At 44.7% G+C, this 11867-nt stretch overlaps 1 protein-coding gene across 1 annotated transcript in view; it reads right to left on the bottom strand.

Moving 5' to 3' along the window:
• Window positions 1-11867, bottom strand: part of LOC125308140 (cytoplasmic dynein 2 heavy chain 1) — a 196416-nt gene that overhangs the window by 68310 nt on the left and 116239 nt on the right. The window contains 2 exon segments of the mRNA XM_048264438.1: window positions 6844-6969; window positions 7798-7958. Coding sequence (XP_048120395.1) covers window positions 6844-6969; window positions 7798-7958 — 287 coding nt within the window.

Genomic DNA, 11867 nt, shown 5'->3' with positions numbered 1-11867 from the left:
CTAGTCTATCAGCTTCAGATGGCCATATTTCATCAGCAGAACACAAAGATTACCCAATACAATCTGGCTCTCTCCGTCACAGTCACACAAATAAAAAATCAATGTGTCATCAAAGGCCTATGTCATGGTTGAATATGCTTATTATGAGACGGCAGATAGTGTGGCAGATTTATGTGGTTGCTATCCGTGTGGTGACAGACAAAGCAAACAAGATGACTAGAGGTCATTATGTTGGTTGACTTTAGTCTTCTGTTTAACTATTTCTCTTTTTATTCCAAAGATATTATCTCTCTCTCTCTCTCTCTCTGTCACACACACACACACAAATTCTCAAGCACACGCACATCCATGCACGCGCACATGCGCACACACACACAGCACATGCTGGAGGAGAGGCAGGTGGAGATGATTCAGTTATCCAGCGCTGTGCAGAGAGCTGACACACAGAGGGAGTGCTGAGGCGTGTGCTCACATTGTTTCCACTCATGCACACACACAAGCACACATTCAAACACACACACACACACACACACACATTCTCACACACACACTAAGGGCGGCGGAACAAGTTTCAAAGTGCAGGGGCCAGATAACGACCCCTCCCCCCCCATTTGCGTGCACTGTATTTTGTCTTTCTTGCGCAAACAAAATGTCTGCGTTCCTAATAGCCTGCGTAATTCTGCTGCATAAAGTTGAGCAAACGCATGCGGTAATTTTACAGATACATAGAAATAGCCTACTGTCATGCAGTTTATGGGGTAGGCCAAAACTTGGAGTGAATATACACGCGGGAGATTCTTTCTTTCTAGGCTACTCGTAGCTGAGCAGAGTTTGGTGTAACACGTCAGTAATCACATTACAGTTCCTACAATTGTGCGATATTCAGAATTCTGGGAGGGCGACAAGAATATTGGCAAAAAAACAAAACTCATCGGAGTAGGCTATTTGTCACCTTAGCCTACTACTGAGCGGGAAACAGTGCACAATTAACTAGCTAATGACTGCCAATCAATCGAATTGATTCCAAAAAAATATCAGGGTGTTAAGCTAGGACTGCACTGTTTTCAGTATGAAGAAGGGCATCTAGTAGGCTATTAATGGCAGAAGGAACGCAACTCGCTTGTGTGTGTTGTGTGCGTGTCACCATTCAACTTTGTGAAGGAGTGTGCATGAGCTGGGCAGCAATGCTTCCATAAAGCAATTCGAATTTGCACAATTTTTAAAAGCACTAGGAAGTGCCGTGTTCATTAACTTTTGAATTAAGAAATGCCTGGTAGGTCTACAGCGCAACATGGTTTGGACTAGATTATGCTACCTAATGTTTCACAACTGTCATTAGTTAAATAATAAATAAAAGGGGACGATATCCATAACAATGTCCATAGAAACATTTCAACGCAGTAGCCTAATGCAAAAGTAGCCTAATGTAGGGTGTCAATCCCCATAGAGAGTAAAGAAGTAATGCAATAGATAAAAATTTTTTTACAGTAGCGAGTAATGTGTAGGCTTAATACATTACTTTTTTGAGTAACGACCCCAACACTGAGTAGCCACCTGCAGGCTTCAATGGCTACAGACGCTTAATAATTTCAGATAGGACCACACACGATTTGCCAGGGGTTAAGCCCCCGCGATGTAATTTCAAAAGTAGACAGACAAAGCCTATGCTATTTGAAGTTAAACAAAACATACCATATTTGAGTGCGGTTCATGACGCTGCTTATCAAAGTACGCAACAGGTCTCTTTTAAAATGTCCTGTTACAATTGCAGCTGCTTCCGATTATGTTGAATATTTAGAAAGTAGGCTACATGACAACATTTTTGAGCTAGAGTCAGATTTTTGGCTTCTGGTAGTAATTTGCTAATTAACTAAAGCAAGACTTGAGTGATATCACACAAGGTGAACAGAAGTGAATTAAATGAAATAGGTTAACATGCTTTATTTGAACATTGCAATACCCACCCAACAAACCCAGAGAAAGCTTGGTAAATGTTTTCTCGATAGATGACAGCACCTTTGTAACCGACACAGCCCAACCCCTCAGTTGTGCAATAAAAGCAGTATCATCATAGCAGTATTATCATATCATCGATAATCGTTCACATTTTACTATAGGCTAATAACAACCACTGCCCCTCAGCTGGAGTTGCAGAGGAGTCTCCAAAGTACAGGGAGACAGAACGCGAATGACTTGAGTATGAATATCACACTTTTTGAAAAGGGGAAAAAGATGAAGACAATGAGTAAAGGGCGATGCTAGAGTTGGAGGAATTGTGACTTGGAGGAGAACGCGAGAATGACTGCCGCTGACTCACGTAAGCTCACAAGTAAGAAGCATAAATCAGCCTTAAGATGTCCACACGTAATGCAGCCTCATTTTTGTCAGCAGAAGTTCGTATCAGCAAATGTGGTTTGGTAAACGGGGAAACAGAAGTGAAATAGGTTAACCTGGTCTATTTGAACATTGCTGGGAATCTCAAGTGATAGGCTATCATACAAACCTTGCGAAGGCTTGGTAGCTTACATGTTTCCGATATATCACGTTGTGCATGATATTAATTGAATCTCATGTCGCGCAATATGGCTAAATGTGGTTATCCAACAGATTCATAACTTCAGTAATTGTCATTAGCCTTTATTAACCCTTAAAGGTGTAGGTTTTTGAACATTCTAAGTTCCGCAACAATTGAAGGTTCTAAAATTCTATGTTGAATTCAATGAACCCAGATATTCTTTAGAATGTTAATTTCCCAACATTCCCGTCACACCGGTGTGACGGTACTCCTTTAAGGGTTAATGGTGAACAAGCACTGCCTCTGGAAAATAAACGAACAGTAGAACAGTAGGCCGCAAATACATTGAAAGCACAATTTGAAGCCATCCCGAGGTGACAGCTGGAGCTGTAGAGTTGGGAGTCTCCGATGCACAGGAGGACATTACGCTTAACTCAGGCACTTTACAGTACAATCAATCATACCAAACCAGAATAAAATGTTATTAGATTCGGCTACATTTCAAATCCATCCCTCCACACATGTTGCATTGATTAAGAATGAACGTCCCAGAGTGGAGCGCTCTGCTCCCTGGGGGTGTAGCCTGGGCGTTCTGCTGGTGTTTTGCTTATCGGTTTTGACCCATGGGCAGAAAGCTTAAGGTTTTGCAACAGTGACGCTGCACAAATAGCTTTAGGCAATTAGATGCGGGCTACTACCGCTATAATGGTTAACACCTCTCTCCGTTTTTTGCGCGGAGGTTTTTTTTTTGTGGATGATTTTGTTTATTAAAATATATTTTGAGCCAAAAGTGGAGGGGCCATTGGCCCCCTGGCCACTGTGCTTCCGGCGCATATGACACACAAACACACACACACACACACACACGCGCACAAACACACACACACTCGTGCATGTAGGCACACAGAGACACACGTACAGTACACACACAGACAAACACAAACCTACACACAAAATTGCACATACACCATGCACACACATACACATACACAGAGACAGAGACAGATACAGATACAACCGCACCAATACCCACCCAAACTGACAGAAATAGAAACAAACATCACACTCAAAGTGGACAGCCCTCAAAATAATGTCAAGCTTTCTGCCGGAGATAGAAAGTTGGGGACAGACTAGAACAGGGGGATGGAGGAGGAGGGGGGAGGGGTAAAAAAAGGACAGAAGTAGACAGTGGAGGAGAGAGAGAATGGGACAAAGGGAAAGACAGAGAGGTGAAAATGGGATGGAGAAATTGAAAGACTTGTAAGACTGAAATGAAAACTTTTGTGTGTGTGTGTGTGTGTGTGTGTGTGTCTGAATTCGAGAGATTAAGGTGAGAGAAACACTATTACAGTATGCAAACAGCTGATGTGTCTAGCAGCAGTGGTAAGCAGAAACAACCAGGAGCAACCCAACACCTCAACACCAGATAACACTGCTGTTCATCTCTCTCTCACACACACACACACACACACACACACACACACACACACACAGCCCCCAAATCTGATATTTAATTAGCATATTCCAGATGACAACATCAGACACAATTACAATTAGCACCAGCAGCTTCCTCTCCTCTCATCCTCCCCTCCCCTCCCCTCCCATTCCCTCCTCTGGTGCGGTAGCGTCCAGGTCTGCTCGGACCAGATTCGAGCGGCAGCCTCTTAGTGCCAGCCAGCGCACAGATGAGACGGAGCACAGCAGATGTTCCCCAGGTGATAAACCAGGCAGGAGCCGTATGAAAGAGAGCAAGTGAGCGCACACACACACTTAGACAAGCACACAGACACACACACACACACATAAACTCACACACGCAGGCACAGGCACACAGACACATACACACACACGTGCACACACACACACTGCACGCCCTGCATTGTGACCCTTGGACCGCGCTCTGAATCCTGTCATCTTACATTAAAAGCCACAAAAATCCCAAACACCTGACACGTGTTTTGGACCATGATGTTAGTGCACAAAAATGCAGAGCTCTGATATAACAAAACTCTCTCCTGTGGTGGCCTAAAATTTAGATAACAGCAATGTGTGTGTGTGTGTTTGTGTATGTAAAGGGGTGTGTGTGTGTGTGTGTGTGTGTGTGTGTGTGTGTGTGTGTGTGTGTGTGTGTGTGTGTGTGTATGTGTAGGTGTGTGTGTGTGTGTGTGTTTGTGTGTGTGTGTGTGTGTGTGTATGTGTGTGTGTGTGTGTGTGTGTGTGTGTGTTGTGTGTGTGTAGGGGTGTGTGTGTGTGTGTGTGTGTGTGTGTGTGTGTGTGTGTTGGGAGAGAGGGAGTACCTCTAACAGAGGGTTGAGGATTTGGGAGAGGGCTGTTATCCACTCTATTAGAATCCCAAATTTACTGATAGCACAGCCCAACCCTCAAAGCTTTTAGAGGAGAAGAGTTTGCCTGGGTATTCTCAAAGGGCCCGTGTGAGTGGAAAGAGAGGATGGAGGGAAGGAAGGAAGGAAGGAAAGAGAAAGCGAGAAAAAGAGAGAGAGAGAGAGCAAGAGAGAGAGAGAAAGTGAGAGAGTTGTCCAACTTCATGAGCATAGTTTAATGAAGAGCCTGGAGCTCCTAGTGGACATGATTCGCTCTCCCACTCATGTGTATGGACTGCTGTACTGACACTGTTTCTGCCAGTTAGTGCATCTGAGGGTCACCAGAGCGTGCACACAACTACACAGAGGCCAGGACACTGACATGGAGAAAAACAAACAAGGGCCAAGAGTTTGAGGCGGCGCAAGACATTTATTGAGACACTTCTAGTAAGCAGTTAAATGGCAAAGTGGAAGGAGATGCCCAACCCCCAAATAAGATGAAGCAAAAAGATAATTATGTACAGTATCACACACACACACACACACACAGAAAGAGAGGGAGATGGAGAGAAAGGAAGAAAGAGAGTAGTGGAGAGAACTGGAGATGCAGGGGGAGACACTGTAGGCAAGATACAACCTCCCTCTGAGGAACAGCACTCTCCACAGCCTTAAGCCCAGACAAGAGCACTACACCCACAACCAGCCAGCCCACCTTAGCCATCTCACACTAGCCAGCCCACATTAGCCACCCCACTTAGCCATCTTACATTAGCCATCTCACACTAGCCAGCCCACATTAGCCACCCCACATTAGTCATCTTACATTAGCCATCTCACACTAGCCAGCCCACATTAGCCACCCCACTTAGCCATCTCACATTAGCCATCTCACACTAGCCATCTCACATTAGCCATCTCACACTAGCCAGCCCACATTAGCCAGCCCACATTAGCCAGCCCATATTGGCCATCTCACACTAGCCAGCCCACATTAGCCAGCCCACATTGGCCAGCCCATATTGGCCAGCCCATATTGGCCAGCCCACATTAGCCAGCCCACATTAGCCAGCCCACACTTGCTATCAAGGGAGAGGGAGGGAGGGAGAAAGAGAGAAAGAGATTGTCATAAAATAAAATTCCAATTCAAATATGGTGCAAAATGTTTGACAGTATCATTATTTCAATTACGTTGTATAGATGTGAAATATGGGATTTACTCAGTAAGCTTGATAACATTAGATGGGACAAACATACTCCATAGAAACACAGCATGCAGGATTTATTAGAAATATGATTTGGGTTCAAAGGAAGATCCCTAAAATTCTGGATACACCAAATATCTAATGCAGAGATTAAGGGATATGTTAATGTACTTATGCTTCAGCAAGACTGTAAGCAGTCATGTTAATAAAGCAACACTGAATTGAAATGAATTGAATTGAATTGAGAGAGAGAGAGAGAGAAAGAGAGAGAGAAATAAGATATCTCTCGTTCTCCTTCTCTCCCTCTCTCTCATTTCTTCTCTGGTCAGTGCAAAAGGGAGAGGCCTAATAGCCATGGGGTTGGCTGTTCTGGAGGCAACAGCAAATCAAGGACAAGGACTAAAGCTCAAGAAAAACATAATGCAATATTCACTAAATTAGAGCTATTAAAATATCCAAGCTGGCCTAAATCAGGTGTGCGTGTGTGTGTGTGTGTGTAACGTGCGTGCGTGTGTGTGCAGTATGTGATGGACAGCCTGACTGTAATAGTAGCGCCCAATGATTTATTAATTTAACCAGAAATCACAGTTAATACTGAAGTATGCAGAATTTGACAGGAAAGAATGACAAGAGAGAAATATATTCCATAGCGTTTTTTTCTGTTTGTTTGTTTGTTTAACTTTTAAACATCTAAATATGAGCATTAATAGACAAACACAAAGTGCAAAACCAATGGACAGATATACATTTTCTACACACAGAGACACAGACATCCAACATTTTGTCCAGTCCCACTGGCCCTCACCTTCTCCAGCAGGGGCAGCCAGGCGGTGACCAGGTGCAGGTTCTTGAGGCAGAGCCACTCCCCACTGCGGGCACACTCCCTCAGGGTCGCAAGAGCAAGGTCAGCCTGGCCCTGTCCCATGGCCACCTACACACACGCACACACACACACACACGCACACACACACACACACACGCACACGCACACGCACACACACACACCCACACAGGCACATGCACACACACTTGCACACACATCCACACACCCACACACACACAACCAACACATGTGAGCATGTCACTAAATTCAAGAAGTGCATGACAGTTACTTAATAGTACACTTACTAACACACACATGTGTGTACACAGACACAGAAAAAGAGGGACCTAAAAATAGGGAACCATTACTTATACATCCTATACGCTGTCATGGTAAATGGTCAATAAGTGTGCCCTCCTCAGCCACTCACACCTGTCCCATTCCTGAGAGAGAGAGGGACACGTATTGATCGCGAGCACACACAGTCATTTTGCCCCCCAACCAAAACACTCTCATTCAAGCCAACAGATGAAGTTTTAAGCTCTCAGGAATAAGTGATCGTTGCTCATACATGATAGGCCAGGGTGCCTTAGGCCAGTAACGGTCAAGTAGTGCAAAAAGCACAGTTGTGATGCAGGTATGCTGGGATTGCACATTTGTGTACATTCCAGTGCATAACGATCATGTGACATTTGCACCATTAACATCCTTGAAATAAAAAAAAATTGTAAACCATTTTTTTTTTATTTTTTTTTACACAATATGTAAATAATCACATCAGTGATAAGGGTCAGTGCAGTGCTGGGGGTGTTTACAAAATAGCAGAGGAAACCACATGCTTCTGATGCATACTTTCTGTTCATGCTATATTAACACTGTTAAATACTAATAGTCATAATGGTGGGTGCAGACAGGTCAGAGGTTGTGGGCTCTGACCTCATGGTAGTTCTCACGACCCACGGTCTCGCTGGCCAGCTCCAACAGCTCCTGGGACGGGTCGGCGCCTGGAGAGATGATGATGAGGACTGGCTCGATCTCCAGAGTCTCCGAGTACAGGCGCTTCAGGTTCAGAGGAGGAGGAGAAAGCTCCCTCATACCTGAGAGTGAGAGAGAGAGAAAGAGAGAGAGAGGGAGAGAGTGTGAGAGAGAGAGGGAGAGAGACAAAGGAGGGATAGAGATAGAGAAGGGAGGGGATGCAAAAAAATGACAAAATTGAAGAGGAGGCAAAGATAAAAAGGGAGATCTGCTCGGATTTGGCAGAATGCGGCATAAACAGAAGAGTCTGAAAACACACACACACACACACGCTCCGCCACACACACACACACACACACACACACACACACACACACACACACACACACACACACACACACACACACACACACACACACACACACACACACACACACACACACACACACACACACACACACACACACACACACACACACACAGTGGAGTTGATGTTGCCCTGCTGTGCTGCTTTTCTGCGGTGTCTTGATACATTATTCAGGGTCTGTGCAACTGATTTGTGTATGGATGTGCATGGCTCCAAAGTTAGAATTAACACGTCTCTACAGTATGTGTATATGCATGTCTCTGCGTACTGTTGGACATGTTTGTGTATGTGCATTCATGTGGATGTGAGTGTGTAGACTCTGTCCACTGCACTATTGCCATTCAAACCCAGCTCCCAACCCTGTCATTAGCCGGGCCCATTAAAGATGCCTGAGCCTCGCCTCTCAAAGCACACGGGCAGCTAGACCCTTATAATCCCCCTATAATGCATTGACACATAGATAGAAGTCATTTTATCATCATAGAAGTCATTTTATCATCAAATCCCTTGAGAGACTGTGTGTGTGTGTGTGTGTGTGTGTGTGTGTGTGTTTTAATGTGGAGAAAGATAATGCATGGTTATCATGCCCATTCACTCGCTCACACACAACACCAACACACACTCCTATTAACACCTACTATCGGCCAACTCAGCCGAGGCTAAACATGGGTCAGATGGATCGTAGGCCAACCTCTCTGTTTAAACAGCACAATGACTGCCCACCGTCACACTCTCTTCTCCCAATTAGCCATATTACACAAACTTAAGCAATTAGCATCATTAAGCTGGCCTTTGCTGAAGCATAACTAATAATCGCTGATTCGGCCATGATGCTTCCCAGTACCAGTACGGCAGCACGTTACCCTCATGCAAGAGTGTGAGATGGAAGTGATGGGAGAGAAAGGCGAGTGTGTGTGTGTGTGTGTGGCAGTAATTACATGTTGGATAACTGATTATTAACTAGTGCGGCCTTGGCAGGATTGTGCTTTAATTGAATTTTGTCCTGGAAAAATGTACATGACTGTTGATGGTGAGGAGAATTGTTTTTTCACACATGTCTGGGTGTGGAGCTGAATTAGAGAAGCCAGAAAGAATAACTGTTAATACTTCACACACACACACACACACACACACACACACACACACACACGCAAGGAAAAATAAACAGTATTGGTATGCAGTGCAGGTTGACTGAACACAGTGCCTCTTGCGGTTAAGGTCAAGTTTGTCTTTAGCAGCAAGCTCAGATTTACTCCTGCTTGTGTGAGCAGACGTTATCCAAAGAACACACACACACACACCCATAAAACACAAGACCCCGGCATCTCATACACACACACACACACACACACACAAAAAACACAAGACCCCGGCAAATCATATACATACAATTATTTGCTACTGCACGTACACATCAAACACAAGCCAACATTAATTTGCACCCATGTACCCATGCAGTCATGCATCCCTGCACACCTATTACTTTCTCTCACACACACACATACACACACACATACACACTCACACTCACACACACACAGGAAATGACTATCATTCTCATTCTGCTTCAGTGCTCAGACTTCTGCTTATGGGCAGAGCCAGAATGCCTTTAAGTGACCTCCTACTGACATTACCATAGCAACTAAAGACACCCTTAAAAAGCAGCCTTAAGAGAGCACGTTTGCTTGTGGGTGCCAGAAAAAAAACATTTCACCGGGTACAAACATGATAAAGGTCAGCCATGTGATGGACAAGACAATGACCATTCACCATCCTATGCATGGAGCGATAGTGTGAAGTCTTGCATGGTAGCATCCTGGACCACATAAGCGTGTGCATGCATGTGCATTGTTCCACAATGTGTGTGTGTAGCTTTGGTGCATAAACAAATGTAACTGTGACTACGACTTGTGACTGAGGGAAAAAAAAACTATATTGAAGTTTTACTGGTGGTTAAACTTAAATATGGTCTTTTCCTTACCAACTCATAAAGATGTGTATGTTGGCATGCGACACAGAGTGAAAGTCAGAGGGTGGTCAAAGCAGCATAATTATGAGCCGTGACATTTTCCGTTCTATACTGTTAACATGCCATAGATAACTGGCCGTTCCTGTTGTGGTGGCTTGCCGGGATCCAGTGCAGGGGCTTGAGAGATTATGGCCGGACCATAAGCCGATTTGGACAGCACGCCTCATTGGCATGAGGCGAGGCGCGCTGACGATAAGACTCTCCGGCTACTACTACCACTGTTGCCACTCGCGGCACTCTGGCATACACACAGCTACCACAGTTAGCCATTTTGTAGGGCTATGCTGGTTAGCATTCATCAGGCACACACTACCAAGACGTCCTGACATGCATAACTTTGCGAGGAGCCTAGGGTGCTGTGCATTCTCATACAGGGTCTGCATTCAGCCACATCTGCTGATATTGATCATTTCTGTGGAAAAAGGAGTAAGGAGAGAGAAAAAATGGAAGGAGGCAGGCCATGGAGAAAAAAATGGAGGGAAAAAAGGTAGATGGAGCGATGGCACAGAATGAGATAAATGTGACAAGAGCTTTTTTAGAGAGATGGAAATGTAAAGAGGAAGAAGTAAAAGCTATAGAGCAGAGAAAGAGACCTCTGCAATCTGTGCCAAGGTTAATTGACACTGTATGCTACTGGGCTCTGAGTAAAGTCTGTCTGAATTGCTATTACCGCTTCTATTTGGCAGGAGACTGTAAGGTGTATTTAAAGAGACTGTGCCTGTGCATGTTAGACTGTGTGTGTGTGTGTGTGTGTGTGTGTGTGTGTGTGTGTGTGTGTGTGTGTGTGCTAAAACTTAAATGTGGTGTAGAAGGAGGTAAGAAAATGCCAAGAACATGATGAGGAATGAGAGTGGATGTGAGTAGTCTCACAAGACTCTACCTGGTTCTACCTTGACCTCCATAGGAATGTTCATGCATTTCAGTGATCATTGGTTGTGAACAGGAACAAGTCCATTAAAAGAGTGTGGGAGCCCGCTACATGACAATTTCTAAGGGTTATTGTATTTGTGCATAAGAACTGAGTCTGTCTGTGTGTGTTTGTGTGTGTGTGTGTGTGTGTGTGTTGAAGTGGTGGTGGCGGTGGTGGGGTGCTTTGTGTGTAAGCGAAGGTAGGCAAAGACCTAGTTGTCATGTCCTCCGCCCGGGCTGACAGCTCTTTACAGAGAGTTGCGACATTCTCATTATCTCCACGCAAGCGAGACGGCTGCAGCCCCAAAAATCTATCAGAGATTCTGCGCCACGGCCCACTCCACCCTCCAACCGCCACCACCACCCTGGAAACCCCACAGCCCCCCTCGCAAGCCTGCCAGTAACACCACCAGTCAACCATGCAGCCTATCCTACGCTCCAAACACGCCACAAAGAAAGTACTCTCTCTCTCTCTCTCTCTCTCTCAAACGTGCGCACACACACACACACACACACACACATAATCTCTCTCACACACACACACAGACACTCTATGTCTGTCTCTCCTTATCATTCTCTCTCTCTCTCTCACACACACACACACACACAATATACAGTACGTATAATACAACTGCAATTCATCATTAACAAAAAGTCCAATCTATTAATAGTCACAAAAGCATGCATATCTGCAATGAGGCCTTTGCACTTGTAGAAATACAGAGA

This window comes from Alosa alosa, chromosome 15 (genome assembly GCF_017589495.1).
Source record: "Alosa alosa isolate M-15738 ecotype Scorff River chromosome 15, AALO_Geno_1.1, whole genome shotgun sequence".
Taxonomy (NCBI): Eukaryota; Metazoa; Chordata; class Actinopteri; order Clupeiformes; family Clupeidae; genus Alosa; species Alosa alosa.
Note: the sequence above shows the minus strand (reverse complement) of the source record. Positions and strands in the feature narration are given on the sequence as shown.